Source organism: Lepidochelys olivacea (genome assembly GCF_965140295.1).
Source record: "Lepidochelys olivacea isolate rLepOli2 genome assembly, chromosome: 2".
NCBI classification, from domain to species: Eukaryota; Metazoa; Chordata; order Testudines; family Cheloniidae; genus Lepidochelys; species Lepidochelys olivacea.
The window spans coordinates 212,253,142-212,276,033 of NC_140412.1; the positions used below are offsets into that span (position 1 = coordinate 212,253,142).

At 43.2% G+C, this 22,892-nt stretch overlaps 1 protein-coding gene across 1 annotated transcript in view; it reads right to left on the bottom strand.

Moving 5' to 3' along the window:
• Positions 1-3,116: 3,116 nt before the first annotated feature.
• Positions 3,117-22,892, bottom strand: part of LOC311516543 (ATP-dependent translocase ABCB1-like) — a 59,186-nt gene continuing 39,410 nt past the window's right edge. The window contains exons 22-29 of the mRNA XM_084620720.1: positions 20,562-20,765; positions 13,311-13,411; positions 10,308-10,448; positions 9,661-9,817; positions 7,242-7,439; positions 6,149-6,355; positions 5,030-5,176; positions 3,117-3,507 (exon numbers count right to left, since the gene is read on the bottom strand). Of these exons, the coding sequence (XP_084476846.1) occupies positions 3,310-3,507; positions 5,030-5,176; positions 6,149-6,355; positions 7,242-7,439; positions 9,661-9,817; positions 10,308-10,448; positions 13,311-13,411; positions 20,562-20,765 (1,353 nt within the window). The 3' untranslated portion in view covers positions 3,117-3,309. The remainder of the gene's footprint in view (positions 3,508-5,029; positions 5,177-6,148; positions 6,356-7,241; positions 7,440-9,660; positions 9,818-10,307; positions 10,449-13,310; positions 13,412-20,561; positions 20,766-22,892) is intronic.

Sequence of the window (22,892 nt, forward strand, 5' to 3'; positions counted from 1 at the left end):
GTCTAAGTATTTATACTATGCTCCTCACCATGGCTGAAGTTTGAATGAGCATGTATCAGTGTAAATTTGATTCCTGACCCCAAAGAGTTAATCAAATTTGACAGCAATTTATACTGAATTTACAGGTGAGCTGAATGATTAATTATGTTGTGGCTGCTCTCCAAAATCTTGGTGCACTCTTGTTCTCTCACAACTTCATACATCAGCAATAGCCTAACACACTTAGATAAGCACTAACATAACATACTTTGTGATGTACCTGTTTTATGCCCCCTCCCCCTTCTTCAATGGGTTTGAGAGGTCATTAGAGTTAGTGAATAGATATGGGCTGATGTTTTTTCCAGAATGCTGACAACAGCCAGCATGGCGGGCCAGGCTCATGGCCACACTGGTGCAAACTGGCCACATAACCAGCCAGTTTGGGCAGGGGAGAAATCCTCTTAAGTAGGGGAACCCTCTGGCTTTGCAGGCCCAGACAGCCTGCAAACTGGCCAAGATACTGTCCAGAGGTGAGTGGCAAAGATGCTAGTAAGGTTTTATTCTGGCACCAAGTGTAGCAGATATGGCCAGGCAGAAGCAGGTGGGGCTAAAATGTCATTTTAGCCTACAGGTCCCCTGGAGTGGCTCCTCTCTCTTACACCAGGTTGTTGCCTGTTGGTCCCAGAATTTGGAATCTGCAAAGATGGCTTAATACCACCTTTGCCTCTTCACTGCTGGCCAGTATCTTGACCAATTTGCAGGCTGCCTGGGCCTCTCTCTCCAGCTGATCTGGACTGGAAAATGCAAGTGGGTATCTTTCAGTGATGGGGTGAGACTGGGGCAGAAATGAGAGCAGGCTGGTGTGAGGGTGATTATGGTGGATTGGGAGAAGCTACCAGAGAATATGGCTGATTACAGGACCCCCCAGCCCCCATGGGTGAGAGTGTTTGGCCATCATTTGTTACCAAAGCTTGCAACACAGAGATCTGCTTAGATTCATGCAGCACAGTCTACATACTTTAACAGGCATTTGGTTGTGTGGGGTTTCTGTTGCAAATCTGAAGAAGAGTTTGTTCCATTTTCTGGGTGTCTGGCTGTTTTATGTTGTCTGGGATTTGCTTTTGTTGCATTGTGTTTTATTGCTCTGGATTGTAATTTTAAAGGGAGACTGATATTGGTGTGTATTATTTACACTGAAAATAAATAAATATTGATTCTTTTAAGTAGTGGGGGTGTAGAATTGTGGAAGACTAAGTGAACTGACCCATGTTACCTTCATCGTATTTGCCATTTTCCTGTTAAAATTTCCTCCTTTGAAATACAAGTGAAGAGGCCAGATGTATACAGTGGGAGGTTTTCCAGATTCATTTTTTAAGAAGTGAGGTGCAGCCACAGAGCCGTGTCCTTTCCCCACAGATAAGATCAGCATCATCACTGAACGCATACTCCAAGCATAGACTAAAATACACTAAATAGAAAGAGCTGGTTGTTCTGGCCACAGCAACTTCTAATCCCACAATATTTTAAAGAATGGTCTGATACTTGACACCTCCAGGCCTTTTATTTCAAAACGACTGTTCCAGCAATACAGACTTGATTGAATTTGGCTGGCTATTGCCACACACAGGAATGCACTGACGAACAATGTTAAGCAACATGCCAAGAACGATATACGTACAATCATCTTCCTGTGCGTCATATGTAACGCTGACACCTGTCTCTAAGATGGCAAAATGATGGGACCACATGCCTAATGGTTGTGGCAGCTCATATGTACTGTCGGTTGACCAAAGTAGAACCCTTTTCTAAACCTTTAATGTGCAATTGTGCATGTCTCCTCAAATGTTTTGCCCAGCTCTATTAAAACAAGTTCAAAGTTATCAGATTGGAAGCAGATTGAGCAGTGAAGCATTTTGGCCTCTACTCTACATTATCTGTGTTGATATGACTATGAGATCCCATTAACTAGGTACAGATGTTATATAGTTCATACATTACGTGGCCTTAAAATAAACTAAGTTTGGCAATCCCCTCCATGTAATATTTGAATGAATTTCCACATTATAGGCTTCAACTTTACCGTAAACTGACTTAACAATTGGTTCCAGTGTAAAAAACAAAACCAGACAAAGAGACACATTTGATTCCAGTTTGGATAACAGGGAAATACTGTGAGAACAGCCACTGATTTCTCTATAACCAGAAGTGAAAAGTCACATGCCTGCACATGTCATGGTGGTGCCAGCAGAAACTCACCAGCCCCTCCCCATGTGTCTACAGAGGCTCAATGGCCAGTAGTGGGAGTAGCTCTTCCTGGTAGCTGCTGAGAAAAGCTGATTGGTGATGAGGATGAATGGGGAAGAGTGGCCACATGTATTTTGGTGAGGTTGAGAGCAAAGTTTATGTGTTTTTATATTTTGTTTCCCTCAGACCTAGAAGCAGGGAAACAAAAGGGCAAAGGAGATTATAATTATTTTTAAATTTTGTCTGTCACTAGTAAGTAGTGGCATCTGAAAGTATGAAATATTCCAAGCTCCTGTAGGGTGAAAATACTAAATCAAAACCAAAGGTGGTTTTGATTTTGTCCTTGGCAAACCAAAAGGTGAGTTTGCCAGAAGCAAACCCAAAACAGGGCTGACCGAGTCTGTCTGTCTCTCTAATAAATAGATGACATATGTTCCTCAACTGTTGTTTAAGCATGATGGTTGACTATATTAAGGGAAAAACACTCTGAGAATAAAATATTATAACAGCTGTGTAAACCACTATGACTATAGATGGATCAACATTTCTAAAACTCCATTTAAAAAGCTGAAAAAAATGCTTAAATTTAACTTCGTATGGTGAACCCCCAACCCCGCTTTTTGTTAAATAGCTATTTACATAGTTGACATTAATCAGCTCCAAAAAGGAGCCATCACAGTCATTGGGCCAATAATAATTATTTTTAAGTCTTTTTGAAATAGCCTTAATGGTTTCAAAAGAACCAGTAAGTTCTGTTAGGTCAATAATACAGGTTTTAACAATACATTTTTAAACAAACAGTTTGTGATCTATTTTGTCAATATAGATTTCCATGAAAGGCTTGTAATCATTAATATAAAAGCAGTTTAAAACAAACCAACATGCCCCAAAGGATCTTACCAATAGGATTAAGTAAACTAAAGCTGTGACACAAGAAAAAAATAAATGTCTGTTCTCTGTTTTTTTACTATGTGCCTATGTTTTGAACCTGCAGACATCTCAGTAATGAGATGCACTCATCCTTAATATTACTTAGCTGTGGGTTGTGTGCGTATTTATAAAAATAGATTAGTTGTAACATTAATGTTAATGAGAAACTTGCTCATTTACAAGTGCATAGTAATGTCCTTCCTTTGCCAGCAACTGGCTGTGAGTCCCTTGTTCCACTACTTTTCCATTATGAATCACTGCTATGACATCAGCGTTCTGGACAGTCGTCAAGCGGTGAGCAATAATAATGCAGGTTCGACCCTTCCTGGCATTGTCCAAGGCTTTCTGGACAATCTGCAGACAGATGCAGTGAAAAAACTTGTTATTTCCTGGAGAATCTTCCCTTTCACAGGTTACACCTTTGCCTTTATAGTTCACGTTAGAACTTGGGTGTTCCTCACTGGGGTTTAGGAGTCAGTACTTCCGATGCATGAAGGAGGCCTCAAACACAGGGGCCTGATATTACAACCTTTATTTGTGTGAGTAATTCCACTGAAGTCACTGAGACTACTCTCATGAACAAGGGCTAGCAGAATGAGGTCCATAAGGAACTTGTTTGGACCAACATAAAACTTAGATTTACCATGCAACACAACTAATTTGCAGAGGTGTAATGAACTGTCTGTGATATTGGCTGCTTACCAAATGTGTGTGTTATATTTGACATTGCATGCTATCTGTTAGTTTCTCTAAATTCGGCATGTAGTTGGAAACAACCTCTGTCCTCCCCCGGATATGCACTTGTCAGTCAGACATGCACAGTACTGAGATCATTTTGCAGAAAGCAGACCAGCCAAATACACAGACATGAATAAAACTTGCACGTTCACCGATAGCACCAGCAATGCCAGATACTTCTTGTTGCCCATAAAAATCCAAAATCAGGATCCCGACATCTGCCTCACAACTGGATGGTATTTTGCATGGTTGCATTTTTCACTTCTACCGCATCCCTATCCAAATGAACAGTTTATTTGTCCCTGTGGAGTCTCCCTCCTCTCCTGGAGATGGTGGATGCAGTGAGGAAGCTCAGCCAGCTGAGCAGCAGAGAATAGCTTAATTACTCTCTCTTCACTGCACAGCATCTCCTGAGCGGTAGGAGGTGTTGCTGAAACCTTTTTTCCAAGCCAGCTGCTCCTGCATGTCATCTCTTACCCGCTGAATGCAGGTGGATCAAAGGACTGGGACGACGACAGAGGCAGGACAACATTAAACTTCATTGTTCCATTCTGTCCTGACAGCCAGCAATTCTACTGGCAGAGTGGATCCCTCTCGGTCTCTGTAGCAACACCTGTTCACCCAGACAGAGCAGGAAATAGTGCAGAAAGAGACCCCCGTTGCTGCTAGTGCTGCTGGCTGAAGGGAAGAGGAAGGAACTGGTGATTTGCCTTACAAGGCCTCCTCTAGTAGATCACAGTCTATTGTTTGAAGACACCTGTCTCACAGACTCAGAGTTGCTAATTATGAATGGGATTTTCCAAAGTGCTCAGCATTGGCCTAACTGTGAACGCATTAGAAGTCCCATTGACTTCATAACTGACTTTAACGGAACTGAGGCAGGCCACAATTGAGCAGTTCTGAAAATCCCACTTTGTCTCCAGTCCCAAGTGTTGCTGAACACCATAAACTCCCAATTTAGACACCAGGAGCTGAGGGCACTCTACAAAAAGCAGGCCGTAGACAGAGAGCGAGCCAAGGATTGTTGTGTGGAACTTCCAAAATTGTATTGTAGACGGAGCGTCTGTGTTCATGCATTGAAGCTTTCGAACCCCATAATTTTGTGTGTATTACAAATAGTATAATGCATATTACTAACCTTTTCACTTTCCGTGTCAAGAGCTGATGTGGCTTCATCTAGAAGCAGAACTGCTGGGTTACGAACTAGAGCACGAGCAATTGCTATTCTTTGTTTCTGACCTCCAGAAAGTTGTGCTCCTTTGTCACCCACTTGGGTATTATACTTCTGTATAAGTAAGTATTCGTTATGAAGGAAAGTTAGAAACAGGAAGTTACATTCTCTGCTATTAAAAATATACTATATTAAGCATTTCCACCTTGAAAGAAAAAAGAATAATGTAATTGTTTTTAATAATTAAAATTTTATAAGATTTTAGTAACTGTTTGAATCAAAATGCATCTCTACAGTTATACATATTGATAACTGCTCTGTAATGAAAATTCATCGCAGCATTAGAAAAAGACTAACTCCCAAGTGATGCAACCACTGATGTGTCTAGTCAAAGACACCTGTATTTATACATATAGATCTCAAGAGACATTTATAATTTCAAGGCCCTAAAGACCCACACTCAGGAGGTGATCCTTTATTTCTTACACATCCAAAACTTTCTTCCATATACATTTTCAAAAACTAGGTGGTAATGAAAAATAAATATTGTTTTTTTAAATTTTCAATTGTCATTTTCAATTCTATGTAACTTTACAGTATGCCTGATTTCTTTGGGCTTTTCCAAGGTCTTTCTCCACTTTGAGAACTAAGTCTATGGCAAACATGAAGGTTAAGATGTACTTGAAACATTTTACCTTTCAGATAAGACTAAAACTAGAGAAAGTTTCAGCCAAAAACAGAAAAAGAATTGGCAAAGTTTATGAGGAAATGAAAATAAAGGTTTAGAATCAAATGTCTCTTTTATAGTTGTTATATAACATCACTGTGATAGAGGAAAACAAGAAAACTGGTGCTCGGATTTTGCATTTGAATTAGCTAATTATGACTGTGAATGTGTTAAAACATATTGCAAGTTACATTTTTAAACATCAGCTTCCTATTTTCCTCTCTGAGAATTGATACACAAGAAAATAAGCTTTTTTTAAAAAACAAAAAAGCATATTGTTTTGCATTAATGGGAGTTGCTTAGATAGGTCCCAGTGAATATTTACCCCACACTGAGAATGGAAAGACATTTTCATTTACCTCTGGAAGATTTTCTATGAAGGTGTGAATATTTGCTGCTTTAGCTGCCTCTTCAATCTCCTCCTGACTGACAACCCTACTGTTGTCTCCGTACTGGATATTTTCAGCAATGCTGCAGTCAAACAAAATAGGCTGCTGTGACACAATACCCAATTTGGACCTTAACCACTGCAAATGCAAAGACTTGATATCGAATCCATCTGCAAACTAGAAACAGAAAAAGGGAAAAATAATTCCCTGCAGAATGCAATACTCCTCCTCAGGCATACAATGTAAATGTGAAACACGAATCTGTAAAAATCCTCTGACCTGTGTTAGAGTTACAGTAAAAGTAAAGTGGTTGGTGAACCACTTCTGATTTAATAATAGATGACCAGATCTTTCATCCAAAATTGAACTGAACCAAAAAAAACTCTTCGAAAATTCAAGAGAAGCTCAGATAACCTTTTCCTCTGAGAATTATTTTTTGTGCATGTCTAGCTCTGCTAGCTTCCGTAATAGATGTGGAATTGCCAATCTATAACGAGATGTGCCCACAGAATTTCCATCTTTACTGATGATGGCAGGTACCAGGGATCTCATGAGAAAGTCTGTTCATGAGCTTCTTAGATCTAGATGGTTGAAGAGCTCCGATAAGAATCCAAATCTTTGGGCATTTATTCAAACATCCTTTGACTCACCCATCTCTAGGCTATTCTTTTTGGAGCTCCCATCATCATTAATAGGCCTTACATCGAAAGTCTCACCAAGTGATGAATTAGACGTCAAATTGTGTCACGTTAACATGAGTACAGGACTAGTGACAAGGGTTACATTATGGGAAGTATATTCTAATGCCCCCTCCAATATATCAAGTAAATCAACAAAGAGATGCAATCTAGTGATCTAAAGCCAGGATGGGGAGTCAGAAGATCCTGAGTTCTACTCCCGGCTCTACCTTAAGCAAGTCCCAAGTCTTCTCTGCAGAACCGGGACCTGTAACACTTATCCAGCTCAAGAGGGCAGTTGTGTGGATGTTTTAATGTTTGTGAAATAGTTTGAAGAACAGTTCTATAAGCTCTAAGTGTTAATAGCTGCACAAATCTCTTCTTACCACTTGTCCTGCCATAGGGTCATAAAATCTCTCCAGTAGCTGAATGGATGTGCTTTTGCCACAACCACTGCTTCCCACCAAGGCTAGCGTCTGTCCTTTATTAACCTTCAGGCTGAATCCTTGCAAAACTTGAGCTTCTGGTCTTGTAGGGTATACAAAATGGATATCCCTGAATTCAATGTTGCCATCAAACTGACTCTGGAAACGGTAGAAAATACAAATGTATGACAGAAGACTGTCTATCTTGTACAGAAGCATCAAACACAACTCAGTATGGTCATTTAAATGAAGGTGTTGACAAGTCAATTGGAAATGGTATGGCATTTTCAAACCCAGAGCATTTTTGTCAGTTTATTATTGCTTAAATATGCAATGACATTGGGTTGGTATCTTCTGTTTACAGGACCTCCTTCTTGAGGGGTTCTTTTCCGCATCTCTTTCTCATTTCTATCATTCCTTTTCAGCCTGGTTCACAAGAGCTATCATTACTTTAGGTAAGTAAACAACCCTAATACCTCTCTTTTATGTCACCAATGCATATAATCCAGACACTATCATTGTGTGTGGAAAACATAGTTCCTGCCCTTGGGAGTTCACTCTCTAAATAATGTAATTTAAACACACAGTACACAGGATGAACATAGTACAAGGTGAACATCAGATCTCAGATTGGGTTAAACATTTTTACTTTGATGGATTATTCATAGTTTTCAAGGACAACTGTTTTAAGTGGTGGTTTGAATAAGGAAAGGGTAGTTGATTGGCTCTTTTATGTAGGAAGGGAGCTCTGAGTACAAGAGGTAGCAAGGAAGAAGACTTGAAGACAACGGTGAATGAAGGAGGAGATGTTAGGAGAGACTGTGGGAGCCTCGTCTGATGCCTTGGGGGTGGCACAGCTCCAGAACCACAATACCAGCACTGTAAGTACAATGGACTGTCACAGCACCTAGACAAGTGGACTTTCAAGGTTTAAACTCTTTGGGCCAAATCTTAGCTTCACTGAAGTCAAAGGCAGCTGCTTCACTGGCATCAAGATTTGGCCTAGAGTGGTTGCACTTTCAATTAACGTCTTTATTTGCAAGAAGATATTTCCCCTGGACCACTAGTTGTCTGGGCAGCTGGAGCTGACTCAGGAAAGTAGTCAAGCATGTGTGACTTAAAGTTGTGCACATGAGTTACTGGCATGCTTACAGTATGTGCCCGAGCCCTTTTCTGAATCAAGGCCACTATCCAAAAGCTAGAATTCGAAAGCAATTTCAAGTTTCTGAAAGGCTGGTTCTGCTTGTAAAAGCATTTATGGTCTCTCAGTGCTCTCCGTGTGAAATGTGTTCAGTTTATAAATACAAAGATGAGTTTCTGTCAACTCTGGGCTTTGAGAGACAAGCTGAGTTCTTTCCATCTCACATATAATCACCAGGAACAAAAGGTTCTGCAGGCCAAGTTACGTCCTCAGTAATACTTGTGCAACCCCTTTGACTTAAATGAGGTTACACAAAAGTTGTATGCAGTGTTGTTTAGCCATGTTGGTCCCAGGTCATTAGAGAGTCAACGTGGGTGAAGTAATAGCTTTTATGGGACCAACTTGTGTTGGTGAGAGAGACAAGCTTTCACAGAACTGAAGAAGAGCTCTGTCCAAGCTCCATAGCTTGTCTCTCTCACCGACATAATTTGGTCCAAGGAAAGATATTAACACACCCACCTTGACTCTCTTTTACACAGATGTAACTGACTGGAACTTAGCAAACAAGTCTGCGGACGATGCACAAGAAGGAACCGAATCTAACTCACTCTCCGACACAGCTGCATAGTAGACAGGAGTAAAAAGCAGTGAAAACATACTTGTATTGCTCAAGCAGAGCAGTTAGAATTCTGGGCTTGTCGTCACTCCTGGGGAGACTGACACCGCTGCAATTGATTCAGCGGGTGTCGATGGCAGAGCGCTCTCTGATCGACTCCGGTACTCCACCGGAACAAGAAGAGTAAGGTAAGTCAATGGGAGAGCGTCTCCCATCAATGCAGAACAGTGAAGACACTGCGGTAAGTTAAGCTAAGTTACACTGAACCCAGTTACATTATTCACGTAGCTAGAGTAGCGTAACTTAGGTCGACTTACCCCGGTACTGTAGACAAGGCCTCAGAATAGCCCCAACGGAGAGAACAGGTGAATGAAATGTCATTCTTCCAGTCACTTTTCAGACTAGAACTGCACTTAAAAGTATTCTGTTAATTTCTCAAGCAAAAAGGTATTAAATGGCACTGAGCAAATATAAAATTAAGTTATTGCTATTAAATTTTACCTTACCTGTCTGGTCCTGTCTTCTGTGACATCGCAAAAGGCAATTTAACAAGATTAATACAATTAAGGACAATACAGTACCACCAGGTTTGTTAGTTTCAAGGACATTCTAAATGGCCTTACCAGTTTTGTCCCCTCTTCACTATAGCTGTCAATTAAGGGTTTCTGATCCAAAAGCTGAAATATTTGTTGGGCAGAAACTTTAGCTTTGCCAAAATCTGGTGCCAAAGAAATGGACTGCCCAACATTCAAAGCAGCATATAGAATTGAAAAAAAGGCTCTGAAAACCAAAACACAAAACATCTTTCAGTTCATCTAAAGAGATACTTTTTTATTATTGTTCATAACAAAAACAACATTCGTAATTTATTTAAAACAAACAGACTTAACACTATCTCTAAATCTAAGAACTTTATGGCTTAGAAAAATTACACACACAGGATTAGAAACAGATTACAGCTACAAATATTTTTTTAATGGGTGGCTAATGGTATGTAATTTCTCCACGCAGAGGCATTTCACAAAGCCCATTGTCTGCAATGAAGTGTCAGCAGTAAAAGTTTCTCCATAGTAAATAAACTGAGCCTGGCTCTATACATGCCAACACAACTGCTCCCATGCTTCCTCTCCAAGAAATAACCCTTCTGCCTGAATTGAACTCCTGACCAGATTCTAAACTGTAGGACCTTTTGCACCATTGCCTCAGTAATTAGACTTATATACAATTAACATGTGTTGAAATCACTGTCTTTGGACTCATGTGTACTCACATAAATACATTTTCAAAGTTTGTATAACAATTAGCAATGAGCCAGGCGGCGAACCTGAAGACTGCTGCATCAAGAAAGTAGAGTGTACACTGGGCTATTCCATAGGTAAATCCATATATGGGGGCTTTTGTTAGAGAGTCCCTGATAAAAGAAAAGATTTATGTTAAAGGAAAAAATGGTCAAGAAATGCCAAGAGCAGAGACTGGCTGGGAGAAGGTCAGACCTTTGGATTAGGGGTGGCAAACCCTATACCTCACTCACTCAAATAATAATGAATAAAGCTGCATGCTAGGGGCTCCATGAAGGTGCCTCTGGAGAGAGCTTATGGCAAATGAGATCTCTTCATTACAACTAGCTGTTTGTTGGATAGGACCTTAGGATAAAATTACCTTTAATAGGCAAAAACTTTTAACACTTGAATGTTGGTTTCCAGAAGAAATGTTTATGGATGGCCAAAGCAATCTGACACAAAGCAAACTGATAATTTTGATAAGTCTCTTATGATCTTTGAATGCTTGAATTTTTGGACAATTTGGATAAATGTAGTGGTCACCATAGAAAAGTCAATGTTTACAACACAGCATAACTGAAGCACTGCAGATATTGCCTGTTCTGAGTACGGGGGAGGAGGGGGAGAGAGGGAGGAAGGGGAGTAGCAATTCAGACCCCACTGTGCAGTGGTGACCAATGTTGTTATGTGGGATGGTAAAACTGGTTTACCTTAATTACGTGCAGACCTTGCTGTGACAAAGAAACTGGTACTAGTTCTGACAATGCAATTTCTGCACATTTGAAATTTTCCATTCGGAAAAAAAGTACAAAATATTTTATTCTGGGTTGGTTTGACCTGAACTGAAATACTTCTGCTTTGCACCCATAGCCATGTGACTCCGATAAAGCATTATGCCACTCAGTCAGAGGGGAGACCACACTGCATCATGGGAGATGTAGTCCAAGCAGGGAGCCTGGCCCATAAGAGAGACAATGTTCCAAAACAGGGAAATGTTGTTTGATGTTGAACTAGATAGAAACAAAAAGTTTCAGGTCAGTTAAAGAAAAGAAAAAAAAATTAAATATTTCAATTATTTGGAAATATAAAAATATTTTGTTTGGAGAGAAAATGCAAAAATGGAATGGATTTGCGATTTCTAAATTCATAGAATCTCAGGGTGGAAGGAACCTCAGGAAATCATCTAGTCCAGGGGTCTCAAACGTGCGGCCTGCACACAGCCTGTGGGGTTATTTTCTGCGGCCCGCCAGCTCCCCGCGGCACCCCGCCCCCCTAGCATTTACTGAGAGCGGGTCCGGCCTGCCGTGCACCGGGGGCAAGGGCAGGCTCCCTGCCTGCCTGCCCTGCCCCCGCACTGCTCCAGGACCTTGGGCGGGGAAGGGAGGACGGTGCACAGGGGTCTGTGTATTGCCCTGGCTGCGCCTCCAGGTACCTCCCTTGAAGCTCCCATTGGCTGCAGTTCCCCGATCCCAGCCAGTGGGAGCTTCGGGGGAGGTACCTGGAGGAGCGGCCAGGGCAACACACAGACCCTTGTGCACCCGCCAGGTCCCGGCTGCTTCCTGGAGCAGAGCGGTGCAGGGGCAGGGCAGGGCAGGCAGGCTTCCCTGCCGGACCCACCCCCCGAATCCCTTGCCCTGAGCCCCCTGCTGCACCCTGCACCCCTACTGCACCCCAACCCCCTGCCCTGAGCCCCCGCTGCACCCTGCACCTCTCCTGCACCCCCTGGGGGCGAGGGGGGGGTTGAGGTGGGGCAGGGAAGGGGCAGAGTGGGGGCAGACCCAGGGCAGCAGGGGAGGGGGGTGTTCAGTGGTGCAGCCCTCAGCCCAATGTAGTAGCTCTCATGTGGCCCTCGTAGTCATTTGAGTTTGAGATCCCTGATCTAGTCCAACCCCCTGCTCAAAGCAGGACCGATCCCCAATTTTTGCCCGAGATCCCTAAATGGCCCCCTCAAGGATTGAACTCACAACCCTGGGTTTAGCAGGCCAATGCTCAAACCACTGAGCTATTCCTCCCCCAAATTGACATTTTTCTAAAAAGTTTTCTTTCCGAGAAAAAATTTGATATATTTTCACTTTTTGTCCCAATTCAGAGCAAAACAGAGTTTGAAATATTAGAATTTCCCACAGGATGGAAATTCAGATTTTCACTTATCTCTAGTGCTCATATATTTTTAAAATGTTTTCCAAAATAGTTTCTCCATAAATCATAATATTGTAATACAATGACCTGCCAGGACCAGAGACAAGCGCTAAAGCTGAGAATCCCATTTCTCCAATGAAATATAGATTTTTTTCTCATACTGATGGTTTATAGAATATTGAATCATAAAACTGTCATTGGCTGGGGACTATCATTTTCAATCCCTGCTTTTACTTAAAACATACTGTATTTAAGAGGAAAGAAACAAAATGGATGGTAGATCATTTCATTTAAATAAAATGGAGGCTATGAAAATGTCTGACATATTTGGATATTAGAAATTAGCCCCTATAGTGATTAGCTTGTAGAATGTGACCGAAAAGGCCAAAGGGGAAAAATAAATGCACCTTATTTCAAGATCTGCAAGTCCATACTTGCAGTGCAAGTTGAAATACATGGTGACGTTATGTAGTATAAAGTCTTTGCCACTTGACCTATGCAAGTCATTCTGCTGCAATACTTGTGAAGCAAGTAAACCTCCCATATGCATGTTAATTAAAACTTTATACCAGGTCATTACATTCTCTCTCTCTCTCTCTCTCTCCCCTCTCTCTTATATATACAAATTTTACATCACACACACACATAACATCTAAGAAGGTATTTTAAAGAAACCGAGTAAATACATTTTAACCCTTTTTAAAAGGTTGCCAAAATCCTTTCAAATCATTAATGTGTTTAATATTTTCAGTCTGCAAATGAATGTAATATGAATAAATCTTGAGTTGTTTTAAATTAAGAAAATATGTATTCATTGCTTTTAAAAAACAGAATTGTTTGAAAGCAAATCTTACCTGTATGGACCATTCAAACTTGCACTATATCTCTCACAGAATGCATCTTCACTAGTTAATGAAGCCACAGTTCTTATATTTTCAACTGCTTCTATTGAAATCTAAAATCAGGAGACAAGACAGATATGAAGTATTCTCTTATGTTTGAGTCTACTCCTATCACTATGTAGTTAGCACATCTGTAATACTTTTCATCTTTTGCTCTCCAAGTGTTTTTCTTTTTAAAAAAAGAAAAACAAGTATCACCCTCAGGGAAACTGAGGCACAACAATTAAATGATTTGCCTAAGGTCACACAGAGGTCTTTCTACTAAGCCAACATGGCTGATATGTGATTCCTAAGTACTCCTCCCACCACCTGTACATTTTGTTGTGCAGCAGCATTAGCTGGCACTATAGAAGCCATTAAAAGGTAAGAAGTTGCTCCTTGCTCTCTGAGTACACGTATTCCAGGCAGCAGCTCACTGGAGGGCTGCATGCTACCTTGATTATGCAGCCTGAGCTGCACATTGAGCTGGGTGAGCCCCACACTCCTACTACCCACTCCCAGTGGGGACTCCTGCTCCTGCCAGGCTTTCCCAGCCATATGCCAGGCCCACCCAGTCTGCCCCTCCTTGGCCAGCATTCCCACAAGGGTTACGTGTATCTTAACTTTTCATTTTCTAGATTTCAGATGTTTAAATTTGCATGTTCTTTAGCCCCCCCCCCCGATCCTGTCTTCATTTGGGGGCAAGGTGAGAGGCTCAGACACTTCAGGAAGAGCAGGGTCCCTAGATCCCAGCTCACATGGAGGAGCAGGGCTCCCCCAGATCCAAGCATATACACAGAAGGGGAGAATTCAGGGCTCTCAGTCCACCCCCAAATCACCAGCTTCCTCTGCCACCCCTCACACTCCTTTAATCCTCTCCCTTCCCCTTATTTGAGCCCCCAACCCTTCTTCCTTCCCCTGCCACCGATCCTCATTTATCCCCCCTCACCATGTGCCAGGTTCCTCCTTTCCCCGGGATTGCTCAAACCCCCACTCAGCTCCAGGCCCTGCCCCCCACTCCACCCCTTCCTGCCTCTGCTCAAGGCCCCCCTCCCCCAAGGCCCCACTCCCATCTTCCCACCCCCTGCTGCGCTTCTTCCTACCCTATTCTGCCCCCGCCCCCAAGTGCACCTCATCTCCGCTGCTTCCCCTTTACCCCCAGCACCTCCTGCACACTGCAGAACAGCAGATCGTGGTGGACAGGAAGCGCTGAGAGGGAGGGGGAAGGAGTTGATTGGCGGGGCCACTGGTGGGCGGGAGGGGGGAGGCTGCCAGTGGGTGCTAAGCAACCACTAATTTTTTTCACCTACAGAGTCGGTGCCTATTCCCCCATCCCTTGCTCCAGACCCCAAACAGCTCCCTTCTTCCCATTTAACTCTTGCACTGCAAATCACCCCTTGTAATTAATTTTCTTTTCAACCATAATTAAGAAGGCTCTCGAACTATCTGTTGTGCTCAGATTCCATTTCTCCAAATTAAAACAAAACAAGAGTTTACATTTCATTCTCAGATTTCTGCTCAAGGTGAGCTTAGAACTTCAAAGCTTCTACAATCTGTGAACATTTTTTCCCCCCTGGAGGCTGTGGGGAACTCCTTACTCAAATGACCCCACCTTCTGATCACTCACCCTACCCTATGCTTTCATGACGCATAGCAAATTCCAAAATAATCTGTGTAAACACACAGATTTTAGCATACTTAGTAGTCATCCTTTAAACAGGAAGGGCTTCCCCACCTTAGCTAGAGCAGAGCTGGTGCTCAGTTATAACACTGTATAAAATTAGAAGACCAATGGAGCAGAGGTGCTCCACACATCCATCAGCATCATAACAGTCTCAGAGAGGTGTGAAGTGGCTCATTCATCTCAATGAGATGTTCTCAGCTGAAAGTGAACACCCAGCCTGAATCCAGCCAGAATCTAACTCTGAGTAAGGTGACCAGATAGCAAGTGTGAAAAATCGGGACGGGGGTAGGGAGTAATAGGCACCTATATAAGACAAAGCCCCGAATATCCAGACAGTCCCTATAAAATTGAGACACCTAGTAACCTAGCTCTGAGAGGCATAGGCGCCGACTCTGTGGGTGCTCCGGGGCTGGAGCACCCCCCCCGGGAAAAATTGGTAGGTGCCCTGCCCCCCCGCCGCAGCTCACCTCCGCCTCCTCCCCTGAGCGCACTGCAGCTCTGCTTCTCCCCGAGCTCCCAGCGCTTGCCGCCACGAAACAGCTGTTGTTGAGCACCCACTGGTGCCAGGAAAAGTTGGTGCCTATGCTGAGGCATATGAACTGCTCCATTCATGCCAGTGGATTTTTCCATTCCCCCTCCCCATAGTTGGAGAGTTTCTGATATGCGTCAAGCATGCCCTTTCTCAGCTCCTCACCCCTCTCTCAGCAGTGTATTCGTGGGGCATGCTCTGAGTATGCCTGTTCTAAGCTCCCCACTCAGAGGACCCAGACTTCCCTGATCCAAGCTCACATGGGGAGAGATAGAGAGAGGGGGCCAGACTCCCTCAGAGGGACAAAGCACCCCATATTCCAATTCATGTGAGGGGGTAGGGAGAGGGGCTTAGATGCCCCCGGAATGCAATGCCTCCTGCAGCCCTGGCTCACATGAGAGGCAGGATGGAAGGCAGATCCCCATGGGTAGGCAAGGCAGCTTCAGAGCCTGGCAAACAGATGCGGGACAGGTGCAGTGGTTAGACACCCCCAGAGAGGCAAGGCCCCCATAAATTCCACCTGACATGCAGAAGGTGGTGAGAGGGGCTGACTCCCTTAGAGAGCTAGGGGGTCCCCCAGATTCCAGCGTACACACACAAAAGGGACAGAAAGGGAGAATGTGAAGCTGTCCCTATTCCGCCCAGACCCTCTGCAACAAACCCTCATGTCTGATTCCCAGTATCCATTCCCTAAACCCAACCTCCTCTACCACCTGTCCCCATTTGTCTTCCTCCCCATAATCCCGTCTCTTCTCCATTCAGCCCCAAACTCCCTCTCACCCTATTCCCCTAAAATAGTCCTCTCTTGCCAGCAAGCATTTGCATGCTTATTTTTTTTTTAAACAAAAATACTTTGATGACATTACACGCCCCCTCCAAAACAAAAGCCTGGTAGGAACAGATTTTAGCAACATGCCAGACACGCTCTCCCAGATTTTTAACAAAGGGGGCCTCGAATGGTCACTAGCTGGGTACGTTCAGGAACAAACACTAACTACACATCTCTTCAGTCTATCCAGCTGCTATGACGATATTCTACCTGCAAATCCTTTGGGGTTGGTTTATATACATGCTCAATGTAAGTTGTGGAGTGCTTGACCTTTACTCAAGAGCCTAAGTGGATGGCCAAACTCTTTTGCTAATAATGTTCTGAATCTTGCTTCCCCTAAAGGGCTAGTGGGTGCAATGAATTTTCTGGGGGTAACCCTCAAGTGCATGAGACCCTTGTGCCAGGATCAGCCCCATGGGCAAAAAACCATTACTAGAATGAACCTTTAGAAAAGCTGCTCATTTGGTGGGGGATGGCATCTCATGAACCCCTTGGTCAAATGACCCCAAATTTGGATCACTACACGTATCTTTCACTCCCATAAGATTCACCAATTTATAGTGGTGCACCTCAGGAGATGGCAAGGTAGGGTTAGTGACCCAAACTTAACATTTGTTGAGCCAGATGTTCTGGAAAGAAGCCCTAAAACCAGCCATTTTTAAAAAAAGTTTCTAGGTGGTGGGTTTTTAAAAAAACAAAAACAAAAACAAAAAACTTAGAGCTAGAACTCTAGAGCTAGAGTTCATAGGTAGATACTAAAGACTGGAAGATGAATCACAGACCACTGGATGGCTGTGAACTCACCCTTCAATTAACACTGCTAAAGATAGGTAGGGGGTTGTGATGAACTTAAGACAAAAGGAATTTTGAACTGAGCGTCTGGAGCTTGCTACAATGTCAGAGTCATAGGTGGTCATTTCATTTTGGGAGAAATGTAATCTAAGCGTTTGGGTGGAAAATTGGATGTGTAAACTTTCTGGGAATTAGGGTTGCCAAACCTCTAGGATTGTCCTGGAGTTTCCAGGAATTAAAGTATCAAATGGGTAGCAGTGTTAGTCTGTATCCACAAAGCCACCATACTCCTAGTTGTTTTTCAGGAATTAAAGATTAATCTTTAAAGATTGTGTCATGTAATGAAACCTCCAGGTATACGTTCAACCAAAATTGGCAACCCTGCTGGGTGGGAGGATTGGGGTAAATAGGAATAGGTGGTAAGGGAGGTACGAGGTCGGAGGTTCAGGTGATGGAGGCACGTGACCCCCAGCTCTGCCAGTGCACCCCAGCCCTGCACCACAACCCCCTGTGCCCCCACTGCCAATAAACCCAAACCATCCTGCTCCTCAACCTTCCTGCACTCCAACCCCAAGCTTGGTCTTGGCATCCTAACCCCCTGCATCCCACAGCTGTCTTTGCACCACAATCCCCATGCACCCCAACTTTCCTGCAGCCCCAGCCCTTTCAGTGTACTTCAACCTTCCTATACCCCAGCTCTACCAGTGCACCCCAACGCTACAGGAAAGCTACTGAACGAACATTAATCGGGAAATTGGAGGGTTCATGGCTGACCAGAAACCATTACAAGTGCTGACACCTCACGGTTTTTGGAGATGGGGTACATCTATCGGAAAGGGGTCAGAGGATTTTTCTCTCAAACATAAAATGGTCAGTGTTTTGGAACACAAACCCTAGCAGTGATTTCTCCCACCAGCTTGCTACAAAATCTAGCCATTCTGAAACCCGACGAGGAACACTATGCCACTGTAACACAGCTGTCCTTTATCCCAACCACTGCATGTGAATCAGATTAGAGTAGGGAGGAAGTGACAGCAATAGAAAAGTTAGTACAGAGGGAGTGAAGACTTCAGGGAGAGGTGTTCCTGGCTTACAATAGGGAAGCCTCTGCATAGTAATGGGGATGGGGGAATGCAGTGAATTGGTCAGAAGCATGGCTGGGGCGGTGTGCTGAAGCAGGGCTAGTGAGGCACAGCTGATGAATGTGTGTGTTGGGCTGTGCAGCTGGCTCAGTACACTAATTGTGGAACACAATATGTACAACTGCCTATATGGCCACTACCTCCTAATGCCACCATAGCTTTTCCTGTTAAAAAAAAAAAACAACCTAGGAAATTCCATAGCAAAGAACGACGTTAAATGCAGAGTTAAGGTTGCTTGGGGGTATGCTGTGTGCCTGCAGAACGCTGTGTGGAACAAAACTCCAACTACTGAAAACCAGGAGATGCACAAGTATGGTTGTGCAGGCAAGCTTACCTCTGCCCTTTTTCTGCAGTGCCGGGTTAACACTCATGCCTTTGCTCTGCCAACCCCGCAGCTGCTGACGTGTACAAGCTCTTTGCCTCCTTTTACAGCCCATTCACTCTCACCCACAGGGCTCCATCTAACACTATTACAGCACAAGAAAAAAAAAAAGGCTTCCCACCCCATGTTCCATCTGTTCCCTAGAGCTGGCAGAAGCCAATGGGAATTATTTGCATAGACTCCAGTTGCAATCAGGATGCTAGGTGTACCTACGCTAAATGGTGGAGGCAGTAGTTGGGCCTGCTTGGTAAGTGTGTTGGTGATGTGAACATGTGTGAATCACTCTGAGGTGTGTGAGAGCGGAGCTTAGGACAGGAGAAACTCTGTGTTTGCCATCCTCCGATGCCTGAACAAAGGGAGGAGCTAGGTGTGTACCTTCAGGATCTTGTGTGCACCAGTACAGTGCAGAATTGTGTACCTTATATTATATCATTAGCAGGGCACAGGGGCTGTATTAGAAAGGGTATTTTCCAGTAGCGAGCTGGCTTCTGAGCAATCTAAGCATTTATTATCTATGCACACTCCAGGCAAACTGAGTATGCTCAGGGGCAGATGGAGCTGTACTGAAGAGTAGAGGAACTAGTTAGCTCTGCTTGGTAGGTATGTTAGCGAGATGTATGACAGAGCTGTGACTCAGACATAAGGAGATGTGTGTGTGTGTGCGCATGTGTGGAGAAAGGCAGGAGGTGCAGGTGTACCTTCAGGATGAAGTATGCCTCAGTTCTATGTGGAATTGTGTAGGTTATGTCAGTAACAGGGCACGAGGCTTTAATTACAAAGGATATTGCCAGCTGTGAGGTGGAATTTGAAAGGATTCTAATGCTTTCAGGATGGCTAAGTGAAAGTGTAGGTTGAGATGGTATCCTGTGTGTAACAGTAGCCCTACACTTAAGCTGGGAGGTGCGAGTCCCAGCTCACATAGATGTACCCACTGTGCATAGCTAGGGTGGCACGAGCAGTGGCTTGAGCTAGCCACATGAGCACAAACCCACCCAGACCCCCTGGGTACATACTACTTGTTAGGCTCATCCAAGCCACCATCCTGGCTACCCCAGCTACACTGCTATTTTTAGTGCACTAGCTCGAGCAGAGTTGCATGGGTATGTCTAGGAGAGCTGGGAGTCAGACCTCCCAGCTGAGATGTACCATCAGGGCACGGGAGCTGTAAAAGGCTGTAAAGCAGTTCGAACATTATACTTGTATGATATTATTTCTGGGAAGTTGGCTAAGTGTGATTGTGTATGCCACAATCTGGAACCTTCTGAATCTTTATAGTGCCAAGGGCCAGTGAGAGTACGTGCACAGTGAGGCATAGCTGAAAGAGGCTAGAGGGAAGCTAGCATGGTCAACCTTCCCCTATCCTTTTTTGTCCTTTCATAGCGTTAGATGGAATCCTGTGGGTGACACTGAATGGACTGTAGAAGAAAGTGAAGAGCTTGAACATTTCAGCAACTGTGGGGTTGGCAGAGTAAAGGTATGTGTGTTAACAGAGAGTACTGGGGAATTACTGAAAGAGGACAACCTTAACTCTGCAATTCCTGATGTTCAGAAGTTTGAGTTTTGCTCAACTCAAGGATCTCTAGGGGACGACATGCCACCAAGAAACCTTAACTTTGTGTTAACATATTTTTTTTGCCATTAAATTACAAGGCACTATGAGTAACTGTGTGGATTTTAAAGCAATCAGAAAAGTCATCCTCAACCTTAGCTAGAGTGGAGCTAGCATCCCACTATAATAGAATTTCTCTCTTTATCACTGCTTTATTTCATATATTTTCAGAGTAATTTCTGTAGAAAATCATCACTAACAATGTCATTTAAACAATATAACATTATACCCATTTAGTTTATATTGGGAGAACTTACTCTTCCGGCCACTTCCAAAGCTTTTCGATCTTTTAATACGTGACCAGCCACAGAGCTCAGTCTAATAGCATTTGAAGCAATAATGAAAGGAATGCAGGCCAGGATAAGCAAAGTTAATCGCCATTCATATACAAAAGCAATAATGATGGCGGTCAGAAGGGTACAGGCAGCCTTAGTGAACAGGCCAAGCTGGCTTCCAGTAGCCTATCAAAGGCAAACAAAACAGTCCAAAGTTAGAGTTAATTCTTGACACACAAAATATAGATCAAATGTGTGAAATCATTGTTTCCTCAGGATTAAATATTCAGAGGGAGAACAATCATAAATGTTGTGCGTTTAAAATGGACAATTATATATGCAAAAACTCATATGGACAATTACATATGCAAAATACCCCTATCTGTGGGTTAGGTTCAGGAAGCCTGATGAATTGAGCCCATGTGGCCACATTTTCAACAAAAATATCAGGGCCCTCCTGTGCCACAACAAGGCACAGAAATCATGAAGAGCCAACAGCCTCTAATTTGGGGAATCTCAGTTATTGGGTGCCTAGTTTAAGGCACCTAGGGCCTGATTTTCAGAGGTGCTGTGTATCAGCTGAAGATAATGGAAGCTGCAGGTTCCTTTAATTAGGCACTTTGTTTTTCAGCAGTGTTAGCAGCAGGATATGAGTGTTCACACCAAAGAGCTCTACTCTCCCTGAGGATCTGCACATCCATGTCATCAAGAAATTTAAAAGTGATGACTGGCACACTGGATCTATGTAAACTGTGATAATACTCATGGCTCGAGCTGAGCAAATAGTGGATTCTTCAGACTGGGGGCCAAACTGGAAAAATCAGGGGGGAAAAATTGATTTGATTAGAACTGAACCAATTACAAAAAAAAATTTTTTGTCGAATAAAAAAATAATAATTTCAAATTGACCAAAACATTTTGGTGGACTAAAAACTCCCCCCAATTTTTGTATTGATTTGGCCATTTGCTGTGTTTTTCTCCTCTTTTTTATTTGGTCAAATTTGAAAATGAAATGCCATTTCAGAACAAAAGTAGAAATGGCATATTTTTAAATGGTCAAAATGAAACATTTAGACTTAAAACAAATCTCCCTCCCTATCTCTTTTGACGATTAGTCAAATTTGACCTGAATTCATGAATAGATTTGGGACCCCTAAAAATACATAGTTCAGCAAAAATACCATTCACTGAAAACATATTGGCCAGCTCTATTCACGCCTGCAGATGAAATGGAAAGTTTTGTGGAAACAATCCATCTTCAAATATTGCACTGTGGACAAATCAAGAAAACCTTGGGTGGGAAGTATGATTCTTTCTTCGCTAGCCAGAGGCTTTCCTGCCCTCAAGAGACTTATGGTCAATAAAATTATAAAATCAAACCAATAACAAGATGAATTATTGCCATATACTCTAGGGGCTTACACATAAAGATCACTTTGAGACTTCAGCTAGCATAACATATGGCTGCCCACTTACTTAGCAGTAGCAGTGCTGGTTCCAGGGTATTAGAGAGACAAGATAGGTGAGGTAATATCTTTTATTGGATCAACTTCTGTTCGTGAAGATGACGACCTGAAGAAGAGCTCTGTGTAAGCTCAAAAGCCTCTCTCTCTCACCAACAGAAGTTTGTCCAATACAAGATATTACTTCACCCACCTCATCTCTCACACACAGATATTTCTTTGTTCTCCAGAGTAGGGGTTCTCATCCTTTTTCTTTCTGAGGCCCCCCCACAATATGCTATAAAAACTTCATGGCCCACCTGTGCCACAATAACTGGTTTTCTGCATATAAAAGCAAGGGCCAGCATTATGGGGTAGCAACCAGGGCAATTGTCTGGGTGGGGCCCTGCAAAGCTGCATTGTTCAGGCTTTGGCTTTATCCCCGTGTGGCGGGTTCAGTGCCCTGGGCTTCTGCCCCAGGAGGTGGGGCTTTGGCTTTCTGCCTTTGGCCTCAGCGAGTCTAATGCTGGCCCTGCTAGGCGGATCCCTTGAAACCTGCTCGCAGCCAGTTGAGAACCACTGCTCTGGAGAATGCAATGTTCTGATGTTCATTTTGCTCTATTAAGCTCTTTTTTTATAGTTTGGATCCTGTGCACCACCTTTTTCCCATTTTACCTTGACAGCTGGGATGATGGACCTTATCCTCAAGAATTAAGTTGCAGTTTTTAAAGATTCAAGTAATTGTATGTTCAGTCAAATATTTGATTGATTCCCACTCTGTGCTGGCCAGTAAAGAAGAGATGGGAGGGTATGAAATCTAGTGAGTCTGAGGATCTAGTGAATCCAGGAGTTGAAGAAGGGTTTTTTTTTT